Genomic DNA, 24,168 nt, shown 5'->3' with positions numbered 1-24,168 from the left:
TTTTATAAGTCTGATATATGTATCGAAAGAAAGCTTTAATATAGTTCTGTATTATAAAATGAGTTTGCAAATGTATGTTTTCTGTCAGTCTATATAATGTTTGAATATTTCCCAAAGTTTGTAAAACATTATTAATCAAATTTGAAAATACAGTTAGAAGAATATCTAATGAGAAGAGAAAGATTTTATTCCATGAGGATAAATTTGAGGGAGAGATTTAAATTTAATGAGCCAACTGGAGTTAATTGGACATTTATTGGTGTGATATATATAATTGAAAGAAAGCTTTAATGTAGGTTTGTGTTTTTTGTTTATAAAGTGGGTTTGAAAATAAAGGTTTTTTTTCCTTTTATATATAATGCTTGAGTAATTTTTAAAGTCTGTAAAGAGTGAACTTTAAAGTATGCATGTTAAGAGGAAGTTTTAAAAATAAAGTTAAAAAAAAGATGTATTAGAACCTACCGATTTTAGAAATGCTTTTAAAGAAAAGTTTACTGTTTTAAAATGTAGAAAAAATGTTTTCTCCCTTTAGGGTTAAAAATTTGAAATAACATTGTTTTTGCTGATTAGATAGGTTTGTTGCTATAGAAATGGCTAGTATATACTATTGTGTAAAAGTAAAAAGTTGAGGTTGTAATGTTATTATCTTCTACTGTGCTAAAAGAGAGTTGGAAGTCAATGCCTTTTTCTTTCTTTTTCCCTCTCTACCCCATATTTTATTTCCTTCCCTTTCTTCCCCCGTTTTCTATTTTTCTTTGTATTTTATATTTTGATAAACCAACAAAAATGTATAAATGGGAGATTATGGAATAGGTACCCCTGATCGATCTGAAGGGTTGGCGGATACAAGTAGGGGGTCAGGCTGGCTGTGGAGGGTGGCAATCACATCATATTGGGAGCAGTCTTTCTTGACCTTGGAAACTTGAAGATGGGTGGATTTCAAGTCCCAAAATGCCCTAGTCAACTTTCAGACTAAGGAGTACTAGGAGTTGAAGTCCACGTCTTAAGGTTGCCAAGGTTCAGAAAGACTAATCTCTTTATCTCTCTCCATCCATATCCATCAATACATAGATACACCCATGTCTGTCTGTCTGTCCATCCATCCAATCTATCTATCCTTCCTGTTCTGACCCAGCCTTATCAGAAGCAAGAAACAGACTCCTTGTCACGAAAAACCCCTCTTTATTTACCTCTTGTGAATTAATTGCATTCACCCACCGAAAAGTCCAGGCAAGAGTCCTGCAAGGAGTCCTGCAAGCAGCAACAGACCTTATCAGTTCCTTGCGATAATTGCAAGGCTGTGAGCTCCCAGCTGAAAGGCTGCAAATTAAGTTCTGGCAAGCAGTCTTTGATGCACGAAACACAATGAGCAAAATCTTCAGAAATACGAACTGTTGTCTCCTACGACAACCACTCCCCTTTCCTTCTATTTATTCCCCAGCCAGGGAGGGGCCATTCAGCATCCACATGTGCTTTGCTTCCGGAGTCGACTCCTTGTCCTCCGTTGTTCACCTCTCCTAACTGCTCTGCACAAACGTGCATCTGGAACAGGCCCCAGCTGTTCTTCCTCCTCACTCATCTCAGCCTCCAAAGGCAGCTGCTTCTCCGGTGGCTGGGAAATGCCGGACGGTCTTGGCTCTATCTCTGCGTCCAACGCAGAGCATTCATCAGAGCCTTCCCCAGACTCCAGAACTGGCCCAAGTTCCTCCCCAACCTCCTCATCATCTGTTGTGGCCTGTCAGCGGCCTGTGCAGCTAGTAGCTGATTCCGACAGCGAGGAGGCTGGTGTGGTGATGCGCCAGCAGCCTGTGCAGCTGGCACTCGAGTCAGACAATGAGGAGGCTGGAGAAGATGTGGTGCCAGAGACGGGGATTCAGCCAGGGCCTTCAGAACCTCCAGAAGCTCCCATAAGTGAAGAGGAAGAAGAGGAGGAGCCTCTTCTTGATGCACGAGCGCGCAGAGCTGCGAAAAGGCAGGAGTGGCTCCTCAGGAGGAGGTCTCCTCGAGAGTAAGGCTTGGGGCTAATTGGCTACTCCCCTAGCCTATTTAAGGAAGGACAACGACTGAGGCAATTTGCAGGAAACAACTTCGCTCATATTCCTTTGCATCTTGATTCCAGAAACATTTGATCGGCTCTTGCTCCTTTCTTGTCAGTTTTCCTGCAAATTGCTTCTGGGCATTCTGCCAACCACAGTAAGATTACAGTTATCTGAAATACTGTGCTTCAGAATTGAGTTATTATTCTTTGGATTCTTGTCAGCTGTTAATGAAGTTAAATTAACAGCCCTTGTTCAGAAAAGACTGATTTAAACTGTACTTGTGTTCGAACAACTACTAAGAAAACTCATTAGTAGTCCTTAATTAGTAAACTAAGGTTTGTACTGACTTTTTTTTTTTTTTATTTGATTTATATGCCGCCCTTCTCCGGAGACTCAGGGCAGCTTACAATGCGTTAAGCAATAGCCTTCATTCTTTTGTATATTTTATACAAAGTCAGCTTATTGCCCCCACAAACTGGGTCCTCATTTCACCTACCTTAGAAAGGATGGAAGGCTGAGTCAACCTTGAGCCTTGGAGAGATTCGAACCAGCAGAAATTGCAGGCAGCTGTGTTAATAACAGGGTGCATTAAACCACTGTACTATCAAGGCTCTTTGTGTGTGCTGCGTTCTTTAGGGTCCGTAGCTGGGGCAGAACATCGTCAGAGTCTGCCACCAGCTCCGCTGGCAGCTGGCGGGCCACAACAACTAGCACAATATGAGGCAGAGCTTTTTACGACCGATCATATTACCTTTGAACAATGTGCCACCCTGAATACAGCCACCCTGTTGCCCACGGAGAACTCAGACTCCATACTGCACAACTGCCTGTACCTGGTCCACGATGCCAAACTGCCATGATGCGACCTGACAGACGTGCCTCTGCAGAACCCGGACCTGGAACTCTTCACTGATGGAACATCTTACTTACATGATGGGAGGCGGGTCTCTGGAGCAGCAGTTGTTTCTCTTCACAAGATTTTCTGGGTCTCCTCACTGCTGTCTTCCTATAGCGCACAAGCTGCTGAACTAGTAGCACTGATTCAAGCCTGCAAAGTTGCGGTGAACCGGTCTACCAATATATACACAGACTCGCGATATGCTTTTGAGGTTTGCCATGCAACCTCTCCTGGTGAACCTCTTGTTCACCTCTCCTAACTGCTCTGCGCATATGTGCATCTGGAACAGGCCCCAGCTGTTCTTCCTCCTCACTCATCTGAGCCTCCAAAGGCAGCTGCCTCTCCGGTGGCTGGGAAATGTCGGACGGCCCTGGCTCTATCTCTGCGTCTGACGCAGAGCATCCATCAGAGCCTTCCCCAGACTCCAAAACTGGCCCAAGTTCCTCCCCAACCTCATCGTCCGAGTCTGTCGCCAGCTCCGCTGGCAGGCCACAACACTTCCCTCCCTCTCTCCCTCCCTCCATCCAATCCATCCATCCATCCAAGATAGCTTTGTCATTCTTTTGTTACTGAGAGCACACTGGCCCACATTAAAAATGAAATTTTGTTGCCTGCTCTCAAGAGAAAGTGTATATCTACCCAAACACATACGAAACACACATATACACATGCTATATAATACATAAATATATACCCGCACCATGCATATACCGTGTTTCCCCAAAAATAAGACCCGGTCTTATTTTCTTTTCGGGCCCAAAATAAGCACTACGGCTTATTTTCAGGGGATGTCTTATTTTATTTTACACAGGCGGCTGCGCAGCGCATGTAGCAGACTGGTGCTGCCACAAGGAGAGGCAGGGGGTGGGGCTCCTGTATGAAAAAGATGAGGTTGATGACATTCTGCAGCGCTGGCACTGAATGGACCAGGCAAGGCAGGAGGCAGGGCGGGCGTGGCACCATGCCACAGCCCCTGCATGCTCCGCCCTCGCCATCCTACGTCATCCTCCAGCGCTCCTCTAGCTTTGCCCGATCACGCTTCTTTGCTTTACTCCTGCAGCAGGAAAGAGGCAAGAAACCCACTTGAGGCTCCAAGGCTGTCCGCTGCTGCGCCAAAATGCCAACTCGACAAGAAGAGATTGATTTTTCTGTGGATGGTTTCAGGAGGGTACACTGAATCTACTCAGGGCAGCGAATGGCTGCAGTGCTGCCACCGAACAATCAGGCGAGGCATGGGGTGGGGTGGGGTGGGGTGGGGCCACGCAGATCTGGGCCAACTCGCCACGCAACAGGCAGGAGCAGCCCAGCAGGTCAGCCAAAAGCAGTGCGCCCTGGAGGGCAAAGAGCCCCTGTGACAGCAGCAGCAGCACGGGCACTCATTCCGTGGCCAGTACAGTACCCGCCACGGCCGAGAAGTGTCCCAACAGGGCCAGCAGGCAGGGCGGCCAGAGGCCAAGGCGTGTTGAAAGCTTGTAGCAGCAGAGCGACGGCAAGAGCCAAGGTCAGGCAGGGCAGCAGCAGGTTGTGCAGCAGCCGCACGGACAACATGGGGAGGAGCCGCTTCCACCACCACCCATCTGCCTGGCTGAAGAACAGTCCGACCTGCCAGCAGCAGAAGGTGCAGCAGGCCCAGCAGCCAGGCCTTGGGGCCAGCCAGGCCACAACGGCAGCGGCCGCACCTTCTGAAATCGATCCGGGGAAGAATGGATGGCTTCTTCCCTTTCAGCCCTTTCTGCAGTCGTCGAAAGAGCCAAGCGGCAATTGCTCGGGGAGAAAAGAAAGTAAGGAGGGTGAAGAAATCTTCCTCCCCCCACAGGTGCCCTCTGACATAAGCGACGTCAGCTGGCCATGGCCACCCCCCCACTGATGACACTCTTAACTAGGGCTTATTTTTGGGGTAGGGTTTATATTGCGAGCAGCATGAAAAATCATGCTAGGACTTATTTTCGTGGTAGGTCTTATTTTCAGGAAAACACAGTATATTTGTGTGTGTGTGTGTGTGTATCACTGTCCATTTTGAATACATAGTAAAAAGAGGAAACTTTAGAGTTCACAAGGTTGATGCTATATGGAATAAAAATAGGAGTGAATCTAGATGTCCTGCTTTGGATACCACGAAGCCTCCTCCCAGAAGGTAACAAACAAAACGGGGTCATGAAGAGGATGTGTAGTGTCCCAGACAATCCTGCAGACTCTGCTCAAGCATTGCTTATGTGCTTATGTGAGGTATCTCTATCTATCTCTCTCGTTGGCGGCAATATGCTGAATCTGTAAACCACTTAGAGGGCTGTAAAGCACTGTGAAGCACTATATAAATCTAAGTGCTACTCCTACCATCCATCCTCTATCTATCTATCTATCTATCTATCTATCTATCTATCCATCCATCCATCCATCCATCCATCCATCCCTATCTATCTTCTATATATATCTATTTATCATCTATATTTATCATCTATCTATATCTAACCATCCATCTCTATCTAACCATTCATTCATCCATCCATATCAATCAATCAATCAATCAATCAATCAATCAATCAATCAATCAGAGACTTGTTCTCTTCAGCAAGAGTCTCAATATGTCTTCCAGGCCTGGATGTCAGCTTGTAACTTAAGTGTTTCACAACCTTGGTGTCAACTTGCAAAGCTTTCAAGTTGCCATGAGCAGGAGGGAGGGAGAACTGATAGAGCTGATTGATTTCCCTAACTGAAGCTACATTCCATAGATGCTTTCTTACAACAATCAGTAGGAAAGTGTTGGGTTTCATAGCCAGCCAAAGTGGTTAATTGGAGAATGTGATTTATGACATGGCCAGGGAGGAGGAGAGAGACAGGGTCATAGGGGAACGCAAATCTAAGTGGGATTAGTTCTAACTGCATCCGAATATTGCCGAAATGGTGCTCCTAATAAATGACTGTATTTCTTTTGAAGTTTGGCTCATGGCTCATGAATTAATTAGGGCATCTTTTGGAAACTTCACACTTGGCAGCTGTAAGATGGGTGGACTTCAATGCCCAGTATTCTGGGAGTTGAAATCTATCCATCTTAAACCTGCCAAGGTTGAGAAACATTGGGCTGAACCACATCAAAAAGTGACACCTTTGTGTACGTACCACTGGTCTCCTTTTCAACTTGACTCTTCTTCGGGATTCGGTACACCTCCTAAAATTAAAAACCCAAAAGGCTAAGTAAAGATCACCTGTATGTTTAAGTAAATATTAATAGCATATATCACATCATGCTGTATGTAAATATAACATAACATACAATAAAAATTACGTAACATCCACAGAGTAAATGATTATACAAAATCAGAAAGAATGAGATTCTTCTACATGCAATCCTTGCCACTTCCAACATTTAGCGGATCTATCCTTATACATTTTTGCCAGTCTTGTTGGTGCAAAATGCCATCTATAGAACATTTTATACAAATTTTCTTTATATGCAGTTGACATAGTCAATTTAACATTTCTATCCCACAATTTCTGCCATTTGTCCAGTTCTATTGCATATACAATTTTTTTTAGCCCAAACTATCATTGTCTCCTTTACCTGCTCACTTTCCAGTTTGATACTTAATAAGTTGCTATATATTTTCTTTATCAGTTTTTCATCCATTCCAGTTAATATCTGGTCCAGTTCTGTTAATTCTTTATTACAACCATACATTTTAACATCTTTCTCATATCGAGATTGTATCTGAATTTGTGGCCACCATGCAATGTCCATCCCTTGACTACTTAGTTCCTGCTTGGTTTTTAGTTCCCCCTTTTCATTCAGAATATCTTTATATCTTCAAATTTTTCCCATATTAATAACATTAGGATGTATCAATGCTTCCACTGTGGAAAGCCAAACTGGTATTTTCAAACAGTGTTGTTCTTTAATTTTAACCCATACTGATGACAATGCATTTCTAATGTAATATCTTTGAAAATAGCTATGTATTTTATTCTTCCCGTACCATAAAAAAGCATGCCAACCTAGTTGAAGGTCGTGTCCTTCTAAAGTTAATAGTCTTTTGTGCCTCAAATTAATCCATTCTTTCACCCAGTACCGATGCCTGATAATACAATTCCCAATCTGGCAGCCCAAAGCCCCCACTTTTTTTGGAATCTTGCAACATTTTCAAACCTATTCTTGCTTTTTTCCCTAACCAAATATATCTTAATATTATTTTATTTAGTTCTTCAAAATATTTCCCCCCAGTTTTATTGGAATTGTTTGGAATAAATATAATAGTCTTGGTAAAATATTCATTTTTATAGTAGCTATTCTTCCTGTTAATGACAATTGCAGATCTTTCCATTTCTCCAAATCTAGTTTAATTTGTTGCATCAGTTTCATATAATTATCCTCTTTAATCATTGCACGTTTTGCTGTTAGTTGTATTCCTAGATACTTCACTTTTTTGACTATCTGTACATCAATTCTTTCCATCAACATTCTTTTTTGTGTATTTGTGTGGTTTTTAACTATAATTTTTGTCTTATCTTTATTTATTTTCAATCCTGCAACTTCCCCATATTCTTCTATCTTTCTAATTGACTTCGGTCCAGTTTCTAGTGGGTCTTCTAGTATAAAGACCAAATCATCTGCAAACACCTGTAGCTTGTATTTCTCTTTTTTATTTCCATTCCTTTTATTTCTTCATCTTGTCGAATATTTCTGGCTAATACTTCCAGAATCAGTATAAATAGCAAAGGGGACATCCCTGTCTAGTGCCTTTTTTTTATATCAAAGTTCTCTGTCGTGTCCCCATTTACCATCACCTTAGCTGATTGTTTGTGATATATTGCTTTAATCATATTAATAAATCTCTCCCCAAAGTCCATGTATTTTAATTGTAATAACATAAATTGCCAACTAACGTTGTCAAATCCTTTCTGTGCATCTAGGAAAATCAATGCCATTTGTTTTCCAGGATGTGCTTCATAATACTCCAATGTGTTTAAAATCATTCTCGTGTTGTTTTTAATCTGCCTCGTTGGCAAGAATCCATTCTGATCTAAATGTATAAATTCATTCAAAACCCTTTTTAATCTCTCTGCTATTATTGAAGCATATATTTTATAGTCCACATTCAATAGAGATATTGGCCTATAGTTCTTTATCTGCATTAAATCTGAGTCCTCTTTTATATTTTATATATAATATTTTATATATAATATTTTATTTTAATATTAAATTTGTTTGACTCCCACCTCTCTGCTGGGCGACTCTGGCTGTCTTAATTAAATATTAATTATTATTAAATTAATATATTCAGCAGTGTTATCTTACTCAAACAGGGTCAACTGCCCACAATTTAAGAGGCCTGTTCACTTTTATGCCAAGTATGCTGGCTGGGGAATTCTGGGAGTTAAAGTCCACACAACTTAAATTTGCCGAGATTGAGACACTATTGTTAAGGCAGCTGGCTAGAAACTAGGAGCCTGGGAGTTCTAGTCCTGCCTTAAGCCACAAAACCAACTAGGGATGACCTTGGGCCAGTCCTGTCTCTCAGCCCTAGGAAGCAGATAATAGCCAACCCATTCTCAAATCCCCCCCCCAAGAAAACTGTAGGGCTATGTCCAGGCAGTCACAACACTGACTCACAAGTCACACGCCAAAAATAAACCCAACCTAAATACCAGGAAACTAGCATGAAGGTGATGACTAATTGATGCTCTATCGATCTACGGTTTATTTAATTGCAGCTGCTAGGTAATGGAAGCAAATATTTATGGAGGACCACTGGCTCTTGGGCTTCGGGATGGTGGGGCAGTGAAGAATTTCCCACCTGGATAATGTTCACAGCAAACCACCATTGTCGGTTTTGCCAATTTGGACAGGTGACCAGCAATGGAATCATTACTCATCCTACCTTCAAGATGTCGGATGCTTTCCGCAGGGCTACCTTCGTCTGTCCTTATGCAAGACTTACCTGTCGCTCTTACATCCCCAATTCCGGGTCTTTGCGCAAGCCGTGCAAACAAAGGCAATGCCGGTTTGTTAGTGCAACGGTGTCCGTTTTCAGCACGGGGAGAGCCATGCACCTTTTCCATTGCGGGCAGAAGAAGGGTGCAAAAAACCTGTGCTGAAAACGTATAGTTTTTTGGGTCGGTGTGCTGTGCGGGTTTGCAAGGTGGATTTTGTGTTGTTCGGCGGTGGCTGGAACCTATCTTGGGTTCGAGGCCTTCCCACCAGCGAAGCCCTCGAAGTGCCAAGCCAGGACGAGGTGTGTGAAGAAGTGTGCGGTGTATAAAATAAAACAAATAGCTCACACAATCTGGCTCTCCCACCAGGAATAAAGGGTTGCTTTCCGAGCATCATCCATTGCCAGATGCCCCCAATTTACATTGGCCTCAAATAGTTAGACACCTCTGTGTTTTTATTTGTCCGACCTAGCATTGTTCATGCACCAGCCAGCTTGTCAACCACCTCACTGGACTTTTTCTCTTCCACAGGGTTCTCCATTCTTCAGGAGGACGGAGTTGAAAATGAGAAGGAGATTCGTGGACCAGCTGGGGATTTTAAAAAGCTCCTTGCTGCCCTGAGAAGCTGGATGGAAATGGTTGCAATTACTACGAGGGGCTCAGGGTGAAGAGGGTAGTGGAGGACGCAGCTTTTAAGACCCACCTGCCCACCCAAGGCTTCCAAGGGATGGCTCAAAAGTATGACCAGCACGTTGCTTGGAAGACCTTCAAATCAACCCGTTGTCCCAAAGGTGCTTTTTCCAAAAGGCAACTGGAGTTTCTTGGGGGGTTTTTTTCTGTGAAAACATTTTCCTTCTCAGTCAAGAAGCTTCTTCGGAACTTGGATGAAAAGCAAAAGGTTTGCAAGGAAAAAACAAAGAAGGTCCGGTTGCCTTTTGGAAAAAACACCTTTGGGACAACCATGACCTTGATGATGGAGAAGCTCCATAGACAACTCAACCCATTATGAACCTTCTTGCTTTCAGTTCTGGTCCCTCAACTGGATCTTCTCTGAGATAGCTTTGTTTTTTGTCTGGTCATAAAAAAGACAAATAGACTGTTTATGACTACAGATCAGTGGTGAAATCCAGCAGGTTCTGACAGGTTCTGGAGAACCGGTAGCAGAAATTTTGAGAAGTTCGTACAACCGGCAAATGCCACCTCTGGCTGGCCCCAGAGTGGGGTGAGAATGGAGATTTTGCAATATCCTTCCCCCAGAAGTGGGGAGGGAATGGGGATTTTGCAGTATCCTTCCCCTGGAGTGGGGTGGAAATGGAGATTTTGCAGTATCCTTCCCCTGCCACACCCACCAAGCCACACCACGCCCACCAAGCCACACCCACATAACAGGTAGTAAAAAAATTTGGATTTCACCACTGCTACAGATAGTCCTCAACTTACGATCACAATGGAGCCCAAAATTTCCACTGCTAAGTGAGACAGTTGTTAAATGACTTTTGCCCCATTGTATGATCTATCTTGCCACCATTGTTAAGGGACTAAATGCAGAGGTTAAGTTAGTCACATGGTTGTTAAGTGAATCTGGCTTCCCCATTGACTTTGCTTGTCAGAAGGGGATCACATGACCCCGGGGACACTGCGACCATCATAAATATGAGTCAGTTGCCAAGAGTCTGAATTTTGATCACATGACCATGGGGATGCTGCAACGGTCATAAGGGTGAAAAATGGTCATCAGTCACTTTTTTCAGTGCTGTTGTTACTTTGAACAGTCACTAAACAAGTGGTTGTAACTTGTAAGTCAAGGACTACCTGTATTCTTGCTTTTCAATCTGGTCAAAAAAAAAGAAAAGATAAATACAGTATCTACAGAAATGCACATGATCAGTGAGTGGGAGATCAAACCAACCTAGCTGACAACTTTGTCATCAAAAAGGTAGCGGAGGAAACTAAGAGGAAAAATTATACTGGACCTAATTCTTACTAATAGAGAAGTGATAGAGGGAATTGAAGTTGCCGGCACCTTGGGCGAGAGTGATCATGTCATACTGGAATTCAATATAATGCAAACACAAGCAATACAATATAATCCAACCAGCGTCTTAAACTTTAAAAGAGCTGATTTTAACAAACTCAGTGAGAGCCTACGAAAAATTTCTTGGATAAAAATCCCAAAGGGGAAAACAACTCAAGAAGCGAGGGAAACACTGAAAAATATGATCATAAAAGTCCAGCACAATACCACTGAAAAAGAAAAACAAGAAATTCAAAAAGAAACCAGCATGGCTGCACAAAGATCTCTCTGACAAACAAAGACAAAAAGGACAAAAAAAAATAAAAAATAAAAATGGAAAGAGGGACACTTAACTAAGGCTGATTATCAGCAGAACATGCAAAGATGAAGTCAGGAAAGCAAAGGCTCAGAATGAACAAAGACTTGCAACAAAAGTCAAAGATAATGAAAGTTTCTTTCAACATATAAATAACAAGAAAAAAGTCAAGGAAACAGTTGGTCCACTAAAGAGAGAAGATGGCAAGGAAGTAACAGACAGGAAGGGCTGCTTAACTCATTCTTCACATCAGTCTTCACGCAAAAAGAAATTATAGCCCAATGTACCAAAAAAATCCTACTGTAAAAGACAAACTAGAAATAAAAATTAAAATAAGCAAGAAAATGGTAAGAGAACACATATCTGACCTTGATGAATATAAATCACTGGGACCTGACAGATTACATCCCAGAGTTGTGAAGGAGCTGGCAGATGTTATCTCAGAACCATTGTACCATATCTTTCAAAAATCCTGGAGCACTGGGGAAGTACCTGAGGATTGGAAAAGGGCTGATGTAGTTCCCATCTTCAAGAAAGGGAAAAAACAAACCCAGGAAACTACAGACCAATCAGTCTAACATCAATACCTGGGAAGATTCTGGAAAAGTTAATCAAAAAACATATCTGCGAACAACTAGAAGCAAATAAAGTTATAACTAGTAGCCAGCACGGGTTTCTTAAAAACAGATCATGCCAAACCAATCGTGTCTCATTCTTTGATAAAATCACTAAATTAGCAGACCAATGAAATGCTGTGGACATAGTATACTTAGATTTCAGTAAGGCATCTGACAAAGTAGACCACAACCTACTTCTTGGTAAGCTAGAAAAATGTGGAATAGACAACATCACCACCAGATGAATTTGTAGCTGGCTGACAAACCATACTCAACGAGTAGTCCTTAATGGTACTACATCCACATGGAGAGAAGTAAGCAGTGGGATACCACAAGGCACCGTCTTAGGCCCAGTACTCTTCAATATCTTCATTAATGACTTAGAGGAGGGAATAGAAGGGGAACTCATCAAATTTGCAGATGACACTAAACTGGCAGGCATAGCCAACACCCCAGAAGACAAACACAGGATCCAAAAAGATCTTGACAAACTTGAACAATGGGCCCTAATCCAGTGGTGGAATTTTTTTACTACCGGTTCTGTGGGCTTGGCTTGGTGGGCGTGGCAGGGAAAGGATACTGCAAAATCTCCATTCCCACCCCACTCTGGGGCCAGCCAGAGGTGGTATTTGCCGGTTCTCCGAACTACTCAAAATTTCCGCTACCGGTTCTCTAGAACCTGTCAGAACCTGCTGAATTTCACCCCTGGCCCTACCCAACAAAATGAATTTCAATGTGAAGAAAAGCAAAGTTTTACATTTAGGCAGGAAAAAATCAAAGGTATAAGTACAGATTAGGCGAGACCTGGCTCAAAAAGAGTAACTGTGAGAGGGACCTTGGAGTCTTAGTGGATGATCACTTGAATATGAGCCAGCAGTATGCAGCCGCTGCCAAAAAGCTACTACAATCATTGGTTGTATAAACAGAGACAAAGAATCAAGATCACGTGAAGTATTAGTACCACTTTATAAATCCCTAGTAAGACCACGCCTGGAATACTGCAACCAATTTTGGTCACCATACTACAAAAAAGATGTTGAGACTTTGGAAAAAGTTCAGAGAAGAGCAACTAAGATGATCAAAGGCTTGGAGGATAAACCATATGAAGAACAGCTGCAGGTTTTGGGTTTGGTTAGTCTAGAGAAAAGAAGAACTAGGGGTGACATGATAGCAGTATTCCAGTACTTGAGGGGCTGCCACAAAGAAGATGGGGTCAAATTATTCTCCAAAGCACCAGAGGCCAGAAAAAGAAACAATGGTTGGAAACTAACCAAAGAGAGAAGCAACCTGGAATTAAGGAGAAACTTCCTAACAGTGAGGACAATTAACCAGTGGAACAGCTTGCCTCCAGAAATCATGGGCACTCCATCACTGGATGTTTTTAAGAAGAGTCTAGACCAGGGGTGTCAAACTGGCAGCTAGTGGGCCGGATGCGTTATGCGCAGGCCACACCCACCCCGGCTCCGCAAAGGCAAAAAACATCGCAATACGTCATGATACATCACGTGACGTGATCTAGTTTGACACCCATGGTCACTTATAAATGACCACAGGTGTCAATGAGTGACCACACAGTCACTTATCTGAAATAGTATAGGTTCTCCTGCTTGAGCAGGGGGCTCAACTAGAAGACCTCCAAGGTCCCTTCCAGCTCATTCATTCTGTTCTATTCTAACTCCCAGAATTATCTAGTCAGCATTCTTTAAGTCGGGTGGACTTCAACTCCCAGTATCCCACAGCCACCATGCTTTCAGACGGGTGGACTTCAACACCCAGAATCCCCCAGCCAGCATTCTTTAAGTGGGATGTACATCAACTCCCAGAATTCCCCAGTCAGCATGCTTTAAGATGGGTAAACTTCATCTCCCATAATTATCTAGTCAGCATTCTTTAAGACGGGTGGACTTCAACTCCCAGCATCCCACAGCCACCATGCTTTCAGACGGGTGGACTTCAACACCCAGAATTCCCCAGTCAGCATGCTTTAACATGGGTAAACTTCATCTCCCAGAATTCCCCAGTCAGCATTCTTTAAGTGGGATGTACATCAACTCCCAGAATTCCCCAGTCAGCATGCTTTAAGATGGGTAAACTTCAACTCCTAGAATTCCCCAGTCAGCATTCTTTAAGTGGGGTGGACTTCAACTCCCAGAATCCCCCAGCCAGCATTCTGTAAGAGAGGTGGACTTCAGCTCCCAGATTTTCCAAGGCAGCAAGCCTTAAGTATGGCTGGCTTGGGAATTCTGGGAGTTGAAGTCTACCCATTCTTTGGCTGCCAAGGTTAAGAAAACAATGCTGTGCCTAGTAATTGAAGAGGGTAGACATTGATCCACTTCATCCTTTCTTATTTCCAGTTGCATTTTTGTACATGTTATTTTTTTGGTACATCTACAATATTGGTTAATCTGTATTTGGGGATCCCCTGATCCTATCTGGATTGAAATAGAGTTTGGTAACAGACTGCTTTCTGTCATGAAAGAGCACGTCAGTGGACCCACTCTTGTGCCTTTTGGTGAAAAATTGTAGTATGTCAAACTACAGTATGGGGGGTTTTTTTGCACCTTAGCGTCATCTGTACATGCTTAATTCATCTCCCAGAATTTCATGCCTCAATCTATTGTGGGAAGGGAAGAGAAAAAAACCTAAATTTAGGTTTGAAAGTTCTAAAAGCAGTTTAATGACATTGCAGCTTGAGACTTGACAGAGTTTAAACTTGGTATGAAGTCAAGCATGGAAATATATATATATATATACTGTATATTTGCAAAGCTCTTTTATTACTTTGGGGTACCTCTGGCTCTTGGTTTAAATCTTGGCCAGCTCTGGAGTCATTCTCTATCCAAGGTTGCCGTTTCAGATGTTAAAACTAAATCAAGTTTACTCTTTTGATGATTCTGCATTCAGAAACTTTTAAGGGATTGACTTCGATTATATGGATTAATGAGATCTCTGATGCAGGTTACCAGTGCATTGCCATCCATGTATCTGAAATCTTATATTCTCATATTCCCAGGCGTGAGAATATTTTATATTCCCACATGTGGGTGATCTCAGATCTCTCCTATCCACTGTCATGGCATTAAGAGTTAGCTGCTTCTGTCTAACTTTTCCAAGAATTTAATGTAAGATCATTAAAGATAGATCCAACCTAGAATTAAGGAGGAATTTTCCAACAGTGAGAAAAATTAATCAGTGAAATTAATCAGCTTGCCTGCAGAAATTGTGGGTGCTCTATCACTGGTGGTTTTTAAGAAGAGACTGGACAATCATTTGTCCGGAATGGGATAGGGTCTCCTGCTTGAGCAGGGGGTTGGACTAGATGACCTCCAAGGTCCCTTCCAGCCCTTGATTCTATGTTTTACAAGATTGGACAACCATTTGTCCAGGATGGTATAAGGCAGACCTAGGCATTTTACAGTCCCTGTCCGGCCTGTGTGGATAGCTTTTATTTTAAGGGCAACTGCTTTTTGTTGTTTTCAATTTACGTATGTGTGTGCATGCATGCCCACACACGTTCACAGCCCTCTTGGTTCGGCCCTCCACAACATTCCCAGTTTCTCCTGGGAAAATTAATTGCTGGTATAAGGACTCCTGCCTTGGGCAGGGGGTTGGACTAGAAGACCTCCAAGGTTCATTATGTTCTAAGATGGTCCCTTGACCACTGGAACAAAAATGTCTCTTAACTTGGTCCCTGGTTGGAAGCACTACTAATAAATGACCTACATATGTAGTGATCTCTTACATATAGTGCAATGCCATCTCCTCTTTTTGTTGATCTGTTTCTTTTGAACAATTTGTATCCATCTATCAGTACATTCCAGTCATGGGTTTCGTCCCGCCAGGTTTCTGTAATGGCAACTATGTCGTACCTGCCCTCGTGTAATATTGCTTCTAGTTCACCCTGTTTGTTTCCCAAGCTTTGAGCATTTGTATATAAGCAGTTAAGACTTTTATGCCTGTCCGTGGGTGTTTCCTGCATCTCCTAGTTGTTGTTTGAGTTTTTCTCTTTTCTCATCACTCCCTACCTCATTGTTTGATTTGTTTTTGTTAGGAAATGAGTTTACCTAACTTGTTGGGTTGGCAATATATAAACCATCATTATAGCTTTAAGACTGCTGTATTGCATCATACTGTGTCCTGATTGGTTAGCTCTGTAGCCAATGTCCTTAAGAGGGAGCTAGAAACCTGGTATGTTGACTCTTTTTGCTGACTTTTTGCTGTTTGCGCTACTGTTTGCAACTGTTTATTGTGTATGACTACAACGACTGGTAAGAAGACTTTGTTATTGGATTATCCCTGGACTATTGTTTTACTATCTACTGCTTTATCTGTGTATGACCTGGACTGTTTATTGGACTGTGCCTTGTTACTATTTCCTAAAAGAAAACACAACTCACTGTATCTGTGTGTTGGCTGTGTTTATTCCTAACTACTCTCAATCGCTTTCATGTGCACACCCTTGCTACTCAAGGGCTGCTCTGAGAATTCCTCAACATTGGTTATGGGCCCAGGATATTGAGAGTTAGAGTGAATACACAGTACCATATTCAGACAGCTGTTTTTGTGGTTTATTGTTTAAGTGAAGATGGCACAAGAACAGTTAACCAGCATATCTCTGATAACCCGGTTGGATGGAACAAACTACGTTTCCTGGTCTATGAAGTGCAGCCTACTTCTGCGTAAAGAAGGACTATGGGCTGTAGTTCATGATCCACCGGATGTACAGTAACTGCTTGGAATCCAGCAAATGATGAAGATGCAAAGAAAATCGCCAAATTTAACCGGGATAATGAAAGGCCTCTTTGTATAATCGGACTGACACTGAGTGACCAGCAGCTAGTCCATATTCGTAGTGAGGAGTCTGCTGCCAAGTGTTGGGACACTCTGAAGAGGATTTATGTTCGTGATAGTGTGGGTGCACACATACACCTTACACGTAAACTGTTTAGAGCTCGTCTTCTGAAAGGTGGAGATATGTTAGCTCATTTGGAGTTTATGAAAGGAACTTTACAAGAGCTACATGAAAAGGAGCTGATTTTCTCAGAGCTTCATCGGGTCTATATCGTTCTTTCCTCTTTGGATGAAAGTTATGATGATTATGTATCTTCACTGGAAGTTCTGACCAGAGATGAACTGACATTGACTGGCATAACCGGGAGATTGTTAGAAGAGTCCAGAAGAAGGCAAGATAAAGACCAACTGAGAAAGAGACAACCACAGGAAGAAAACCTGTCTTCAACTGCCTATACTGTTAGAAAATGTTTTTCTTGTGGGGCTAAGGGTCATATAGCTAGATTCTGTAAAAAGGGCAAGAAACTGAATACTGGTAGTCAACAGAGAGCTAAAAAGGATGTTAGTTTAGCTATATCCAGCTCAACTACAACTGTAAACCATGATTTGTGGGTAGTTGACAGTGGAGCATCGCAGTCTATAACTAATAGTAAAGAGAGGTTTGTTAAAATGACCAAGAGTAAACAACATGTATCATTAGCAAATGGATGGAAAATGAAAGTATCTGGAGAAGGTACTGCATATTGTTCATGTATAAATGAGCATTTACCTATGTTGTATGTACCTAAACTAAAGTTTAACCTGCTATCTGTGAAAGCATTGTTAAAAGCTGGGTTTGTAGTAACATTTAGGGGAGATAAATGTCTGACAGAAAAAGATGGAACAAGTGTTACTGCAAAGTTAGAGAATGATTTGTTTGTTCTGAATGATGATCCATTAATCATGGCGAATGCTAACTCAGTTTACGATAACACAAAACCACATGATGAATGCATTCACTTGCTTCATAGGCGTTTGGGACATGTAAACTTTAAAATGTTAAAACTGGAATTATCTGATGGGATAAAATTAAAACCTTGTAAAAATTATTTAAACTGTAATGCTTGTAGCCAAGAAAAAAGTAAGGTAACTCCTGCAAACAGAGTTAATGGGTTTACAACCAATGAACCTTTGGAGGTAGTGTTTGCAGATGTTATTGGTCCTAAAAAACCTAGTTTAGGAGGAGCCTGTTATATATTGAGCATAATAGACCATTTTTCCCATTATGGTTTCTGTTACCTTATTAAAACCAAAGCAGAAACATTCCAGCATTTTTCAAACTGGCTGAGGTTTGCTGAGAGGAAAAAGAAACACAAGGTTCTTTGCCTGGTAACTGACAATGGTACTGAGTTTACCAATAACAGATGTGTAACTATGTTACAGAAAGCTGGCATTGAACACAAGCGTTCTGCCCCTTATAGACCGCAACATAATGCGTATATTGAACGCGGAGGGCAAACGTTGCAGGCTATGGCTCGAACCATGTTATCTGATTCTGGTTTGCCTGAGACACTTTGGGGTGAGGCAATAATGTGTGCTAACCATGTCTTGCATAACATAGTCAATTCAACAACTGGTGAATTACCATTCACACGTTGGCATGGTAGAAGACCAGAATTAAGTTATTTGCACACATTTGGAGCCCCAGCATGGGTTCATATTCCTTCACAATTGAGGCGAAAGGGGCAACATAGAGCAAAGAAGCTGTTTTTTGTTGGTTATGAATCCAACCACAGGTCATATAGATTTTGGGCGCCAGGTACCACTAGTGTGTACTGCAGTGCTAGTGCTAAGTTCCTGGAGCATGTTGGTTGGAGTAAGCTTGAGCAGGAATCCGACAAGGTAAATGATAGTGTTATTGTGGATACTCAAATGTTTAATGATAACCCTGATAACGAGATAATTGAGGAAGAACCTTCTATTACTGTAAAGGAGGAAGAGGTTACAGGGGAGGTAGAAGAGGAAATACCTATAGCGAGTCCTGAATTACCTAGACGGTCAACTCGAGATAGTCGTCCACCTGATAGGTATCAAGCAAGTGTTGTATGTCAGGTGAACACAGAGCCGTCTAACTTTAATGACATTAAACTGTATCCTGAAAAGGATCAGGTAGCTTGTAAGAAAGCAATGGACAAAGAGCTGACATCATTGAAGGAGTTAGATGTTTTGTTACGGAATTCGCAGAGTAACCCTTGAGTAGCAAGGGTGTGCACATGAAAGCGATTGAGTGCAGTTACGAATAAACACAGCCAACACACAGATACACTGAGTTGTGTTTACTTTCAGGAAATAGTAAGGCACAGTCCAATAAACAGTCCAGGTCATACACAGATAAAGCAGTAGATAGTAAAACAATAGTCCAGGGATAATCCAATAACAAAGTCTTCTTACCAGTCGTTAAATTCCTTAACAGTTTTCTTGGGATTTATGATTGGTTTTGTGTTCTAGAGATTCTAAAGATTGGTCACCCTCCCCCTTCAATTTTAGTTTAAAGCCCTTCTGATGAGTTGGGCCAGTCTTTTTCCAAGTACATTTCCCCCTGTTTTCGTGAGGTGCAGCCCATCCCTTGCCAAGAGTCCTTCTTTTAGGTAATGCAGTCTATGGTCCAGGAAACCAAAGTTGTCTTGGCGACACCAACCCTTTAGCCAGTTTATTTCTAGAATTCTTTTTTCCCTCAATGGGTGTTGATCTTTCGTTGGGAGTACTGAGGAGAACACTACTTGTGCTCCTAGCTCCTTAACTTTATTGCCTAGCTGCTTATAATCTCTCAATATTCTACTCAGCTTCTTGGTTTTGTCATTTGTCCCAATGTGAAGGAGGAGGAAAGGGTAGTAACCTGTGGCCTAATTATTTTGGCTAGGTTCTCAGCCACATCCTTGATTTTTGCTCCAGGGAGACAGCATACCTCCCTAGATTGTATGTCCGGTCTGCAGATGGCTGGTTCTGTTCCTTTGAGAATAGAATCTCCCATCACCAACACTCGCCTTCCTTTTTTGGGGGGTGCAGTCTGGGTTGATTTTCTGTTTATCTCAGGTGTGTTTGTTGATGTGACTTTTTAGGGATATTTGATGCTGTCTCTTTTCTAGGTGTCTGCATGTTTTCTTGGAGGGGGAGGTTGTGGGTCTGCGTATTTTCATCTGGGGGAGAAATCGATTGCTCAGTTTTAATGGGGCTGCTTCTGGTTGGGTTAGATTGGGCAGTAGGGGTTTATTAGATGTATGCTGCTTTTTTCTTTGATTATTGTGTTTCCTTCTATGTGTGACATACCTCCATTTGTCTTCCTCCAAGGGTTTATCAGCAGGGTCAAATCCGCTGGGAGTTATTTGTTCATTATTTGGTTCAATTTGGGTATAGCTTTCTTGCTTAGGTTGGAGTTTGGGTAGAGTTGCCTCTAGATTCCTTACTTTTTCCTCTAGTAGTTCACCTAGTTTACATTTAATACATGTATAATTTGGGTGTTCTTTGGGCATAAGCACATACATGGAACATAGATTGCATACCACAATAGTATCAGTTCCATGTTTTTGTTTCTTTTTGCTGCTTCTTTTAAGGGTAAAAAATTATGTTTCTTTCTTTTTTTCTAGCCTTTTTACTGCCTTTTTCTGCTTGTTTTTCTATGTTGTTATTTATTTAACTTGCTTACTGTTATGTTAGTTTTATTCTTTTCTTCCCTATATTTTTTAAAGCTTTTGAGCTCCAATTCCTCCCTACCTTATTATTTAACATTTGCCTTATTTATTTGATTGATCTAGTTCTTTGATTTCTAATGTTCCACTCTTGTCCTTATTATTTGCCTATTTAGTTATCTTTTATTTTCTGTCCTGTAGTATTATTCTCTATCAGGGTCTTCCCTCCCTGACTACTGGGACCTCTAGCTTAATTTGTTGCCTTCACTTCCGTCGTTCACTGCTCCGGCCTCTTGTTCTCTCTGCCAGCTACACTGTCTTTCGGTGGTCGGGTCTTTTTGGTCTCGTCTCTGCTCTGGTCAGCCATCTTGGTCTGCCGGTCAGCTTTCCAGTCAGCTCACCTCAGCTCCGCTGTCTGGTCTGCTCCACTCAGCCTGCCACTCAGCTCCACCATAGCTTTCCCCATTGCTCTCTGTGCTGCTCTCAGACTCTAGCTCGCTGCGCTGCGCTGTCCCTTGCTGCTGGCTTTCTTCCTTGCTGTGCTGCAGCTGCTTTTTCCTCAGCAGCCACATGGCTCCCGTTTGCTGGTCCGTCACGCCGGTACGCTGCTTCCACCATCAAACAGGATCACCTGGATGGTCCACAGCAAGCTCGCCTCTCCTCTCTTCTCCTCCTCCTTGCTCCACTCTCTCACCAGCTCGCCTCTTTGTTCTCTGCCAGTCATTTTGCTCCCCTCGGTCTACTGGCCTCTCCGCCCCACAGCTGATTTTCCTCCCTATTCTGCAGCTGGCCCCACTCGCTCACCAGCTCGCCTCTTTGTTCTCTGCCTGTTGGTTTTGCTGCCTCTAGTTGGTTTGTCTCTCAGCTCACTTCATTTCAATGGGCCTCTGGTCTCTTGGGTAGGCCTCTCGGATGCAACTGGGCTTCTCTCTCTCCTATTATTAAACTATTATCTTAGTTTAATAGCAATTTTTCTGCCCGCGATGTAACTATGTTTCCTCCGTTGCCTCCATCTTGGATACAAAAAAGTTGAAGTTCACCCATCTTAAAGCATGCTGACTGGGGAATTCTGGGAGTTGAAGTCCACCCCTCTTAAAGAATGCCGACTGGGGGATTCTGGGAGTTGAAGTTTACCCAACTTAAAGCTTGCCGACTGGGGGATTCTGGGGGTTGAAGTCCACTCATCTTAAAGAATGCTGGCTGGGGAATTCTGGGAGTTGAAGTCCACCCGTCTGAAAGCATGGTGGTTGTGGGATGCTGGGAGTTGAAGTCCACCCATCTGAAAGCATGGTGGCTGTGGGATGCTGGGAGTTGAAGTCCACCCATCTTCAGTTGTCAAGGTTTAAAAATACTGCTATAGATATTTGTAACTTTTGAAAAGTAAAAATCAAAAGACAGGATCCAAACTCACTGCATATTTCTTTTCTTCTGGAAGGGTTCCCCTAATGCTGGTCTTTTCAAGACCCCATTTTTTTCCCATGCTAAGTTTCTAACAACTCAGTAACAATACATCACCCACCCCTTGTGTAGGCTGAATCTTTCTTAAGTTATTTGCTATTCTTCAAAATGAAAAACAGGCTTCCAATGTCTCTTTAATGTTTAGCAGGAGACAGTGTTTGATATCCCATGGCCAAGAATTTGATCACATGACAGATAAAGTTCACAGGTAGTCCTCGAGTTACAACCACAATCGAGCCCAACATTACTGTTGCTAAGCAAGACAGTGAGTTTTGCCCCATTTTACTACATTTCTTGCCATGGCTGTTAAGTGAATCACTGCAGTTGTTAAGTTAGTGACATGGTTGTTAAGTGAATCTGGCTTCCTTATTGACTTTGCTTGTCAGATGGTCACAAAAGTGGATCATGTGACCCCGGGACACTGCAACTGTCATAAATACAAGTCAATTGCCAAACATGTGAATTTTGATCACGTGACTATGGGGATGCTGCAATGATAAGTGTAAAAAACAGTCATAAGTCACTTTTTTCAGTGTCACTGTAACTTTAAACAGTCACTAAACAAATGGTAAGTTGAGGACTACCTGCACTGGTCAGAAAATCCACTCCTACTTTGGCATTAGAAAATCCATTTTCTATTACAGTTCTCCCGTCGTGCAGGTATCAAGTATAATTCTCCATAGCAATCACGTTAAAATGTCTTCGTCACCACCGAGTCCACCTCCAAGTCAGGGGAAAGGTTGATAGGAGGAGCTCTTCCAGCACTTACCAGCTAATTGTCAAATCGCTTTTAAAAAGCACAGCAGTAATAAAATAGGGGGTAGAGTCTACAAAAGCTCCAATTACAACCAAAATTAAGAGGAAACAGCGCCCATCCGACCCGACAGGCCACTCAGCACCCGATCTCTCCGATCTTCCAATATCGCCTCCAAGTTACTCACGAAACCAATCTGCCGCTTCCAGCCAAAAATCAGCCTTGCGCCCCCTGAATCTTCAGCGTTAATCCTGAGGGGACAATCCGTTCCTTTCTCGCAATCCAGTCTATTTATTTCACCGCCAGTGCCGCTTCCGCTCCATTCCCCCAAAAGCGCTCTGTCATGGCAATAGGGCCTCTGCCCTCTCTGCAGGGCCCTTTTCTCTCTCACCGGAGATCAGGATCATCTTTCACTTCGTCGGGAGTTCGCATTACTCCTGGCAAGCCCGGACCTTCATCCTTCTTTGCCGATCGCTCCACGATCAGCAATGGCTCCTTTAACCACTTGGCAAAGAGAAACAAAAGTTTCGAAGCTCAGGAAAACTTTCCCTACCGTTCCACTCGCCTATGACGTCACGCCGGATAGCGCTTCCTTTTTCAAAATCCCTTGCCACGAATGGCTTTGCTATCTCTACTAATTCTTAGATCATCTTATTAATGGACTGATTGAAATTATAAGTAATTTGTTGGGGTATATTTGTATATATTTGTTTTGGAAAATTAGGAGTTAAATGTAGTGGTGAGAATTAATATAAAGTGGACTAATTGATTTGATTAGAGTATTGATTAATTCTAGAGCAATAATTAGATAATTAACTGATTTAACTATTAATCATTTGAGAGTACTGAAGGGGGGATAGGAAGTAAGGTAGATAACTGACTAAATAGCAAAGTAACTCGCTAACAGACTAGAATATTGATCAATTATTGGGATAGGGTAGAGCAACAACTAGCACCTTTGGGTTCATCTTAGTTATATGCTACTTTGGAGGAGGTTCTTCTGTTTAGCAGAAATGTCTAGCTCCTCAACTAAGACCGGAAAGAAGCTTCCGATATCAACAGCATCTATGGCTCCAATTACAACTCCTCCTACTCCGCATAAATCTCTAGAGGCGGTAGCTGTGGCCGAGAAGACTTCTACGCTTCAAGGAATTCAGAATTTATTATATGCTATACAGGAAACTATGACAAAAAACCAGGAGGCCACAGCGAAGGACCTGGCTGAATTGAAACAGGAGATGGGAGGCATGCGAGGAGAGGTGAAACAAATCTCAGAGAGATTGAATGATGTGTGTGTGACAATGGAAAAGCACGAGGGCCAGATCCAGGAGGTAGCTACAAAGGTGGAGAATGTTGAGGCAGTGATAGAGAGGTGTGGGGTGCGACAGCTACTGGTTAATAAGCAGCTTGAAGATGATATAGTTCTGCTTGAGATGGAGAAGTCTGCCCACATCCTGAGATTTCAGAATATTAGGGAGGAGCCGGAAGAAAACTTGGAAGATAAGATGGTTGAGATGGTGGCAGGGATGCTGCAGAAAGACACGCAAATGGTCCACAGTGGTATTGACGAATGTTTCCGGGTTTTTACATCATTTACAAGGAGACAGAATCTCCCGAGGGAAGTCCACGTAAAATTTAGTAAGAGATTGTTACGGGAGGAAGTATACCAGAGATCGAAGGACCAGGTGATA

General features: G+C 42.4%; 1 protein-coding gene across 1 annotated transcript in view; it reads right to left on the bottom strand.

Annotated features, from left to right (window-relative positions):
- The window catches only part of SETD2 (SET domain containing 2, histone lysine methyltransferase), a 179,355-nt gene that overhangs the window by 97,218 nt on the left and 57,969 nt on the right, over positions 1-24,168 (bottom strand). Inside the window, exon 11 of the mRNA XM_070944397.1 lies at positions 6,055-6,103. Coding sequence (XP_070800498.1) covers positions 6,055-6,103 — 49 coding nt within the window. The remainder of the gene's footprint in view (positions 1-6,054; positions 6,104-24,168) is intronic.

The sequence above is a fragment of the Pituophis catenifer genome, unplaced genomic scaffold, assembly GCF_029215685.1.
Source record: "Pituophis catenifer annectens isolate HBS135680 unplaced genomic scaffold, rPitCat1.0.hap2 SCAF_5, whole genome shotgun sequence".
Lineage (NCBI taxonomy): Eukaryota > Metazoa > Chordata > Lepidosauria > Squamata > Colubridae > Pituophis > Pituophis catenifer.
This window is presented reverse-complemented; position numbering and strand designations above follow the sequence as displayed.